We start from the raw sequence: 10,934 nt of genomic DNA on the forward strand, positions 1-10,934 counted from the left end.
TATTTCCATGCACTATTCCCAGGAGTTTCACATACTGTCATGTAATTACAGTTTCCAATGTCCTTCATTTCTGTGTAGGTTTCTATTTCCATTTGGTGTCATTTTTCCTCTGTCTTAAGGACTTCCTTCAGGCAATGAATTCTTTTAGCTCTGTATGTCTGAAAAAGTCTTGTTTAATACGTCTAATAAAACGACAGCTCTCATAAGTTTTATCAATTTTAAAAGGTATAAATAGAATGTCAGATAGAAATAAGATGTAAAAAGAGATGCTGTAAATATTAACAAAAGAATATGAACAACTTTGTGCCAATATATTTAAGCACTTTAGATGAAATGGATAAATTCCTAGGGGGAAAAAAAACTTGCCAAAATGATCTCAAGAAGAACTAGGGATATCACTTACATGTGGAATCCAAAAAAATAATATGAATGAATGTATATGCAAAATAGAAACAGACTCACAGATATAGAAAAAAATTTGTGGTTACTAAAGGTGAAAGGGAAGGGAGTAAGGACAAATTAGGGGTATGGGATTAACAGATACCAACTACTATGTATAAAATAGGTAAGCAATAGCACAGGGAATGATAGCCATTATCTTGTAATAACCTATAATGGAGTATAATCTGCAAAACTACTGAATCACTATGCTGTACACCTGAAACTAATATAATATTGTAAATCGACTATACTTCAATTAAAAAAAAAGAACTAGAAAACTCAGCATCTCTATAACCATTAAAGAAATTGAAATAGAAGTTAAAAATAGTCTCAGAAAATATCAGGGCCAGACAGCCTTACAGATGAGTTCTGTAAATAATAAAAGAACATATAATTCCAATTACAGAAAATAAAGAGGGAATATTCCTCAACTCATTTATGAAGGCTAACATAGAATCTGGATACCAAAATCAAACAAGATATTTCCAAAAACAAATTTCAGACCAATTTCATTCATGAACATAAATGCAAAAAACAAAAACAAAAAAAGACAAAAAACCCCTTAAATATTAGCAAGCTAAATTCAGTGATTAAAAACAGAAAATTTAGCATAACCAAAATGAGTTTATCCCAAAGTTGGTTTCATATTCTAAAATCAATTAATGCAATTCACTGATTCAGAGAGAAATACTATATGATTTTATCATTAGATGAAGACAAATCTTCAATAAAATTCACAGTCCATTCAAGAGTGGAAACTAGGAGTAGAAGGGAAGGAAACTTTCCCAACCTGAAAGTGAAAGTCTACAGATCTCCACAGCACCAACAGGATCTACCACAATGGCCCTTTAACATTTTACTGAAAACATTTTTATAGCAAGCATTAAGTGTGGAAGGTCACAAACGACTGTAACACAACTACAGCTCCTGGCTTCAGAGGAGAAGATGAAAATAAGAGTATCAAGTTCTGTCACCATTATTCCAGGAGGGTAAAATCCCCAGTTTACTCCATGAGCACCAGCCAATCAGTCCATGGATGGCTGCCCTAGAGTCAGGTGCCCTCTTGGATTCAAAGCCCCGTCACCATTTTGATGGAGTCTCAGAAAACATGGTCATTTATGGCTGCTCCTTCTTGTGGGTAGAAAAACTTCCTTCAGAAGAGGATTGTATATATATATATGTATATATATATACATATATATATATTTTTTTACACACACACACACACACATATATATGTATATATATATATATATGTATGTATATAATGGATTCCAAGAAAGAAATAGGCTCTTTTTTTTCCAGTGCAGCCAAACTGCAAAGCTTATAACACAAGTAGGTGCTCTGTACAGATCTTATTTCCTCTATACCTGCGGTGCTAGAATGTAAATCTGTAGGCAAGTTAAATACTAAAGAGTACGAGAGCGTGAAAGTTATGGTAAACTCAGAAATCTGTTTTTTTGAAAGTTAGGCTGTATTTACGCTGGCTGAATTTTCCGTTTAATCACCTGTTATCCTCCATTCCCGTGTCTGTAACCAAGAAACTTCCCACCCATCTCTCCCTGTCTTGAGAGGAACCCGGAAAGCAGCTCTGGTCTCTGTTTGGCCCGGGGGGGGGCGCTCAGGTGGCGCAGCGGCCCCTGCGGGCCAGTTGAGGCGGCGCCGGCGAGAGACGCCGAAGGGACCGTGTGGCGTGGTAGTCGCCCGGCTCCGTGGCACCTCTCCTCCAGGTAGCGGCTCTTTCCCGTGCTGTGTCCCCCCGCATCAGGGGTCTGTTTCTATAAAGGAAGCGGGTTTCCCTCACGGGAGTCGTCCCAAATCCCCTCCGCAGGAGCCCACTGGGGAGAAGGGAGCCGAAGGTCCCGCAGGAGGACCCTGCGAGGCGGGCCACTCGGGGCTGAACAGGGCCAGCGCCATCGGGAGTTCTTATTAGACCAGCTCGTGGGCAAATCAGCCCAGCCAGCACGGCTTGTGTAGCCGCTCCGGGGGAGCAAGGCTTTTCCAGAGGTAGATTCCCTTTGCGAGGTAGCAGGGCTTTCTCCCCAACTCCCCAGCCCCATCTTGTCCTACACCCCAAAAACCGACTCCATGGCAGGAGTGTGGGGTGGCGTGTGGAGTTAGGGTCGGGGGAGAAGCTGTGAGAGAGATGCTCGTGACTGGGAACAATGAGGGATCCAGATGCAAGAGAAGAAGCGTTTCCAGGGAAGACTTCGGCAGGGCTTCAAAGATCTGGAGGTGTAGGGTGCAAGTCACTCGGCTTCCCACGTCGGGGCTGGGAGAAGACTAGCCGTCCAGGTGAACAGGGGCCCCCTCCTCACAGCCCACGCGGATGGGCCTGGTGGAGTCCTTCTTATGGCAGTGGCAGTGCGGGGGCCGGGTCCCTGCTTTGGCAAAGCAGTCAGTGACGCTGACATTGTGAGTACCGTTGTGGCAGCTTTGCAAGGAGCGGCTGCTGGTACAGGGCACAGATGGAGCTCTGCAGAAATCTGCTCTGGTGGCCAAATCCTCATGAATGAAGGGGTTGATCTGCTTGCATCCGCCCCTCCGGATCAGCCACCGTCGCCTCATCATCACGTCACAGTATCGGTGGTGTCCTCCAGGGACTCATGACCTGGGGTTGTCTGTACGCCGTCTTGAGAAGGGCAGGCCTGGAGTGAAGACACTTGGCCCCAGGAGGAGGAGGAGAAGAAGGGTCCACATCAGATTCATGTTCCCTGTGAAAGCAGGTCGAGGAAGAATGGGGTCAGGGAGCAGGCTGTGGTCCCTTGCCCGCAAGATACCTATTGTATTTCTAAGAACTCTCGGCCCAAACACTTCTTGTCCCCACTGGCCCCTATCTACACTTCTTGTACTCACAGCAACTACTGTTCTCACATTCTCCTTCCACCTCACACCCCTTCTTTTCGGGTAAGAAGTGGGAAGAGAAGAGAAGGACTTGGGAAGAAAGGAGGTGCCTACCACCCACTCACCCCTTTACAGGCCTGACATACAAAGGTATTTTCAAACTCCGAAGTGATTTTTGCTCCTCACTTGAGTAGTTAAACGAAAAAAGTGTTTGCATCTATCAGCCACCTGATTCCACAGCCTATGAATGAAGCAGGTGTCCCTGCCAAACCTTTTCTACAGTGGGTGAGCTCACTACAAATCTATATGCCTTGCATCTTAGAAAATATTTCCACGTCCTTAAATATCTATGCCTGTTTTAAATGCTGTTAGAAAGAAAATGGAAGCATTTCAGTTCTAAGGGAGTAGACTTCATGTTTCTCCCACAGATTCCTCTGCCTCAGAATAAACATTCCTAGCTCCTCAGGGCTTCCCTGATGGCGCAGTGGTTAAGACACTGTGCTCCCAATGCAGGGGGCCCAGGTTTGATCCCTGGTCAGGGAACTAGATCCCATATGCCACAATTAAGGAACCTGCATGCTGCAGTAAGACCCAGCATCTTACTTATAAATAAATAAGTACTCTGAAAAAAATTCTTGGCTCTTCTATGTATAGGGCCTGTCGTCATGAAACTTCCCAACTAGTGCCCAGGGAGTCTGAGTAAAGACTGAGTGTATATTCTGACTCTTTTACTGAATAACTGGGAGTCCCAGGGCAGGGTTTTTGCAGAGCAGATGACATCCACAGAGATACATATGTCCCTTTCAGTGGTGGATACTCCTAGCAGAAATGGAACCTCCGTTGCCTTCCCTCCTTCCTCTAATCCTATAGGAATTACATTGTGGATATTTTCTTCCCAGACCTTAAGGGGCAGGCCATATGGAAAACTCTCAGGTCTGTCAATGATCTTAAACAGATTGCCTAGTAGGACTAATTTCATGTTTACTATTTCACACCCACAGTCTTTACCAGCATCACACAGAGTACCTATGACATCACCACACATATGAAGAAAAAAACCTGCAGTTTGGCGACTGTCAGTAGCTTGCTATTGTTGGAGGCGGGCAAATCACCTCATCCTTATACTCTAAAGTGAAGGTTATAGACTAAAGAGCTTTTTCACCTCAATCATTCTCTTTCACTCCCTAACTAAGCATTACTTGTGTGTATGAGTCCATGTGTGATTTTCTGTGTGTACATATTGTTTTGGACATGTTCAGGTAAGCAGAAATATTTTGTTTGCAAGTTGGGTTTCCATCTGAGAACTGTTAATCCAATTAAATCTAATTTTTCTTTTAAAAAGTTGTTGATGAATCTAGGCAAAAAAAAAAATCAATCACTTTTATGTAAAGATTATATTCTTTCTGTCTTCACAATTTAAACTGTGAATGTTCTTATTATGGGAGAAGCTGCCTGAGACTTGGGTCTGCATTTCAGCAAGGGAAGGGAAGAAATCAGTACATATGCCTTTCCAGAGCTCCAAAATCAGTTATGTTAGGGGCCCTGCTAATGAAGGTGGCAGCAGGGGCACATACAGTCAATCAACAAGTTGTAATAGAAGTAGATTTCATAGGTCTTATCTTGATAGGTCTCCCTGGCAGATAGGCCTCAAAAGCCTTTTGTCTGATTAGGCAACAGAGCAAAAGCTGACTGACAGCGGGCAGGAAACTAAGTTGAGATCTAATAACTAGATCTCAATATCCTTTATAATTGGCCAAGAAAAGAGGAACTGCCTTTTTTGGAACTTCACTCTGCTTAGCTCTTCTTGTTTAATTCACACAGTAGTTCTAACAAGCGTATGTGTCATTATTTATAGGTTTCACAATTTCGTGTGTTCATGGCCCTGCATAACTGGCCATTGGGCTTAAAGTATCCGACCCTTTGGCCAAGTGGTACATATAGGGTCTCACTTCTCAGAATTAGAAGAGCTCGGATTCAAATCAAGGTCCTTTATCTGACCTTAACTTTTTGAAGAGGGTATGTGGCAGGCCGCAGGACAAGCAAAGATTTAGAAATGTATTCAACATGAAAAAAACTTGTCTTTCTATTGAGGGAAAAGTTATCTTTATAGTGAGAGACTAACCTAGTCGTCTGAAAACAACCAAGAGGAAAAAGCACATTACCTAAAATTATTAGTTGTGATTAGTGGCAGTTACTGAATGATATGTAGTTTAGCCAACAAAAATTTCTATGAAGAGATTTAGTGTAAGGTAAATATGCATAGAGGAAAGCTATGTACGAACCGATCAGGAAAAGCATAGAAGGTGTGCTCCGAATACAATTTTAAAGGTGGAGCATGGTTGCAGATTGGGCGTGACATTGGGTGAGTCTCTTCTCAGGACGCTTGTGATAAGCGTGACGGGCAGTATCTGAGTGAACAGACAGGATGTGATCAGTAGGTAGGAGTAGAGTGCGTGAAAACCCCTGAACTATTGCCACCTTCAACAGAGGAGGGAACTACTCAGCTCTAGTTGATCCCTTGTGGTAATGGAGACAGTGCACCGACAACATCTCCCGATTTTTAAAGATAAGACAGGAATGCAAATTTTTATGTGAACTCTCCCAATTTGAAGTGTTAATATTCCAAAACCCAATGTTAAAAGTAAAACTATATGCTGATCAAGAACAGGTTTTTGAGCCAGATGCACTCCCTGTGACTGCAGTGTATGATTTTTAGTTCATATTATAGACACTTGAGTACAGATCCTTCTACCCAGTGTGGCTGTCGGTATCACAGAAGGGCTAAACTACACCTAATTCATTTTTACATCCTCATCTCTCTTGAAAATGCTTTCCACAAAATATACGTGAAAAAAAAAAGACAACTTACTTCATGGTAAAAGATATTAATGCCTTTTAGGTAGAACAGGATTTCAGGCAGAATCCTATTAGCACTGCACTGAGTCCTATCCAGGTCACCATTATGTCCATGTTTACATAACGACGTCAGTGGTAAAATAATTGCATTTCCACATGACAGAAATATAAAAAGGTGGTTTAAAAAAATGTGGATTAATTTTCTTGGAGGGTTGTACAGTACCATTTGAGGACCTAATCCAGTTTTCTTTTTCTTAATTTTATTTATTTGTTTGTTTGTTTGTTTATTGGCTGCATCAGGTCTTCGTTGCTGTACGCGGGCTTTCTCTAGTTGCAGCGAGAGTGCGCCACTGCGCCATCAGGGAAGCCCCAGTTTTCTAACTGAGAGGTTAGACCAGGGATTTAATATCTCTTATCTGGAGGCCTTTCCTACCTTGATACACTTTCCCTGTCTGTACAATGTGCCACACCATCTTCTTAGCCTAGAATGCTCATTTATTCCCTAAGTCCCTAAACTCTGCTTATCCTTTATGGGCCAGCTCAAATGGACATTTCTTTTGGAAGCCTTTCTTATCCCATGAGGCCAAGTAAGACCCTTCATCCTCAGCACCCCCATAAAACCATCTTCACACAGTGTTATTACCTCTATCACATTGTAATCAAATTATAGGCCTACAGTTATTTTCCTCTGCTTCTCTGAGAACCAAGAGTATGTTTCATGCATCAAGTTACATACTATGACTTCCATAATTTCAGAAATACAGTGTCCTATCCACTGAGGCTCATTTTACAAATTAAATTTTTTTTTCCTGTTAACATCAAGAAATGAAATGTAAAAAAAAAAAGAAATGAAATGTACTAGTGAGATAAATGACAACTCTAGGACAGACTGTTTTGTAGAAAATAGCACAGATTGAAAAGAACACAGGAATTCAAGCTCTAGCTTGGAATCCCTTACATGACACCAAATGTTCATTCTCTGGCAGATTTTACAGACTTTCTTCAGGGTGTTTTTAGGTCATGCTATTTCACAGGAAGTGAAGGCAAAAACCGGGCCAGGGTAAAAACAAGAGAAAGTGAATTCAATGCATAGGAAGCAGAAAAAAAAAAGACAACAGCAATTACAAAAAAAATCATAGATTCGTCACAAACTAATTACTGATAGGATTTTGAGCAGTGAGAAATTCAGAGCTCAAGTTTCCAGCACAGGGAAGTGAGGAGATAAAGAACATTTGGGTGAGAAGGAACCAGGGTGATTACTAAAATGAAAGGGGGGCCTGGGTTCCTCTGGTGCAAGCAAGCCTCCTGGCTCTATTTGTTCTGAGTACCGGGCCTGCCTTCATGTACTTCAGTCTTTCAATGTGTTGCCCCCAAGTTGAGTTATAAAATCTATAGCCCATTCTGGGACTTCCCTAGTGGCGCAGTGGTTAAGAATCTGCCTGCCAACGCAGGGGACACAGGTTCTGAGCCCAGGTCCGGGAAGATCCCACTTGCTGCAGAGCAACTAAGCCCATGTGCCACAACTACTGAGCCTGAGCTCTAGAGCCCGTGAGCCACAACTCTTGAGCCCTTGTGCCACAACTACTGAAGCCCACGTGCCTAGAGCCCATGCTCCACAAGAAAAGAAGCCACCGCAGTGAGAAGCCCGTGCACCGCAACGAAGAATAGCCCCTGCTCGCTGCAACTAGAGAAAGCCCGCACGCAGCAACAATGACCCAACGCAGCCAAATAAATAAATAAAAATAAAAAATCTATGGCCATTCTGCAGCCAGTGATATTTTTCATTTAGGAAATCCAGACCCAGTGGCAGAGCTCTGTCCTGCACAGGATGCCTGGAATTAGATTTGTTACAACAGAAGCAGTAGTGGTTCATCCCTGGGTATGCACTGATCAGCAAATGATAAAACAAAGGGCTCATTGTATAAGTGGACCATGTCCTAATCTGTGTGTTTCTTCATGTCCTAGATTCAGAACCCTCCTTGTTCTGCTAGCCCCACCACAGGGGCTGCTCTATATCTCCAGTCCCAAGAACTGGGGGGATACCAGCTGCCCCTGAGCGCCAGGCCCACCAGCTGGATCTGTTCTCACAGGAGCCACAGCAGAGATACTGGGTAAGACAATGAGCCCCAGAGCTGGAACAGGAGAGACAGCAATGAAGCAGCAGCTGGGGGAGCGGTGAGCTGAAGTTAGTGCCCAGGACACATGACAGACTTTGGGGAGCGGAGGGGAAAGGAGCTAGAACCACAGTGACAGCAGGGGGCCTGCAGGGTGAGTGAGGGGGGAGTGTGTTATTTGTGGGCCGGGATACAGAAGATACCCTTCTTTTCACAGGAAACATGGTTCCAAGACAGCAGAATGCCCAGCTTCCTCTCTTTTTGCTGCTGGGGCTCTTGGGAATGGTGATCTCAGTCCACGCCCAATTAACCCCGGCTCAGTGGTTTCAGATTCAGCACCTAAATATGGCCCACCGTCGATGCGATGACGCAACGCGGGTGGTTAACGGTTACAGAAGGGCATGCAAAGGTGAAAATACTTTTCTCCACACAACGTTTGCTGCCGTAGCTCGTGTTTGTCACACCACAAATGTAACCTGCCCTAGATCACGCAGGACGAATTGTCATAGAAGCCCACATCCAGTGCCTGTAACCTACTGCAACCTCACAAGAAAGGCAAACGATTATAGGAACTGCCGTTATAGACAGATAAGTAATCGGAAGATCTACATCATTGCGCGTGGAAACAGATTACCACAGGACAATGCCGGGTACCCCCTGGTTCCAGTTCACTTGGATGACATCGTCTAAACTCTGGGCCAAAACTTTGGGCCATGCTCATTTGCCAAGCGCCACAGTCCTGTCCCACCATCCACCCCAGATATCAGCATCAGTCCTCATCTCACCAGCCTCCAGGTCCCTTTAAGCTTTGCTCAGCTGAAGCTCCTTGTGCACGCACAGTAAACTTTGCAGAATTACCTACAAGGCTCCATGTGTCTGTTTGTGCTCTTCTGTCATGTAGTTACATTCTCGTCTAGAGGCTTTTCCCCTTCTTCTAATCTGAGATTTGTGGGAAATAGATGTGAGGGTAAGAGGCTCCTTGTGTCATGAAGTTGTGCAGACTTTTCCTTCTCTCTGCTTTAGGCCAGGAAGCTGCGGCTTCCACTCACAGCGGCCTATTTCATTACCAGGAGGCAAAGAGCCCCCAGTAAGTAGAAACAAATGTATTTGATTCTGATTTAAGAACCATGCATTTTATGATAGAAGAGAACGATACGGTGTAAAAACAAAAAGAAAGGGGAAAATGCCGTAATTGTGATAAGACCAAAAGAAAGAAGCAAATTTTAGCCGCATAGATTTGTTTTTAAATAAGCATATCAAATCTTCAGATATTAATGGTTATCCTAGGAGTGGATCCAGAGTTTGAGTCTAATGTGGAACGAGACAAATTGTTCAGGTAGTATATGGACAGATTCCAGTACTACCTGGAGAAGAGGTGAAACTCTTTCCTGGCGATTTCTGTGTCCTGGAGAAGGGAGCAGCTGGTCATCTGGTAGCAGAAGGTAAGGAAGGAGACATGGAATTGGGATCTCTCCCGAGGATGAATCAGTGGCTTGTTCACATTCAGGTCAGGAAGGGACACAGGTTCCAGGATTACAGAAATGTAGACAGACAGAAAAGGGGGCGGATAATGAAAGCCCCTACTCTGCCTCCATCACAAGGCTGCACTCAGGAATCAGTGAGGAACAGGAAGGGAAAGCTCTTTGTAAACTGTGGTCAGATGCAGCATTCAAGTGATTGTTCGGGGGACAGGTCGGGTCTTTTGCAGCACCTGACTCAGAACAGAAGGCAGGTAGCATGTCATTAAATCTGTACCTCTGTCCTTGAGTCTGGGATTCCTGACCTCCTATTTTTCAGCTCCTCTTCCAGGCCCAGATACATGGCAATTTCCATTCCTCCCCCCCTCCATATGGTCAGTCATTCTTGCTCTTGGTAGTACTATATACGGCGTCTGCACTTGAGCATCTTCTCTGGAGAAGTCACTGGAGGATTTGTTCTTCCAGGCAGGTCTGTTGACTCAAGCTATTGCATGGAGATACTAGGTTTGGAAAATTCCAGGGCTCAACAGAATCCACCGACTTTATTTTTTTTATTATTATTTTTTTTAAGCCAAGGGTTTTTATTTATTTATTTATTTTTAAGATGTTGGGGGTAGGAGTTTATTAATTAATTTATTTATTTTTGCTGTGTTGGGTCTTCGTTTCTGCGCGAGGGCCTTCTCCAGTTGCGGCAAGCGGGGGCCACTCTTCATCGCGGTGCGCGGGCCTCTCACTATCACAGCCTCTCTTGTTGTGGAGCACAGGCTCCAGACGCGCAGGCTCAGTAGTTGTGGCTCACGGGCCTAGTTGCTCCGCGGCATGTGGGATCTTCCCAGACCAGGGCTCGAACCCGTGTCCCCTGCATTAGCAGGCAGACTCTCAACCACTGCACCACCAGGGAAGCCCCGAATCCACTGACTTGAGATTAATACAGAGTGGCATGAAATGAGCTTACCCTTCCAACAGGCTTGGAGTAACAGAAGGAGAAGGTGGGATACCGCAAGGCTGGAGTCACATTTGCCATGAGGCAGTGAACCTTCCTTGTCTCAGCAGATCACATGTCACTTCCCAGCCATGGACACAGCATCTCTAACACCGTATGGTAGAGGGATTAGCCAACTCAGCTGCCCCATCTCTCTCTGCCTTGTGTCGTCATCCCCTCTCCCACCATTCGTTCATGCATGCATTCGTCATTCATTAA

At 44.1% G+C, this 10,934-nt stretch overlaps 1 protein-coding gene across 2 annotated transcripts; it reads left to right on the forward strand.

Moving 5' to 3' along the window:
• The first annotated feature begins 2,052 nt into the window (after positions 1–2,052).
• On the forward strand, positions 2,053–9,108 carry LOC115845863 (eosinophil cationic protein). Of its 2 annotated transcripts, XM_060293593.1 has the most exons (3): positions 2,053–2,171; positions 8,107–8,252; positions 8,473–9,108. In XM_060293593.1, exon 3 carries the CDS (start codon positions 8,478–8,480, stop codon positions 8,943–8,945), a length of 468 nt encoding a protein of 155 aa, XP_060149576.1. In that variant the 5' UTR covers positions 2,053–2,171; positions 8,107–8,252; positions 8,473–8,477; the 3' UTR covers positions 8,946–9,108. The 2 variants fall into 2 exon arrangements, with proteins under 2 accessions (XP_060149576.1, XP_030700017.2); XM_030844157.2 differs by lacking the exon at positions 2,053–2,171 and having other exon boundaries at positions 8,089–8,252.
• The last annotated feature ends 1,826 nt before the right edge of the window (positions 9,109–10,934 follow it).

Source organism: Globicephala melas, chromosome 2 (genome assembly GCF_963455315.2).
Source record: "Globicephala melas chromosome 2, mGloMel1.2, whole genome shotgun sequence".
NCBI lineage: Eukaryota > Metazoa > Chordata > Mammalia > Artiodactyla > Delphinidae > Globicephala > Globicephala melas.

What these genes read in the sequence shown, in the direction of transcription:
- LOC115845863 (XM_060293593.1), top strand. Translation starts at nt 8,478, where the DNA reads ATGGTTCCAAGACAGCAGAATGCCCAGCTTCCTCTCTTTTTGCTGCTG.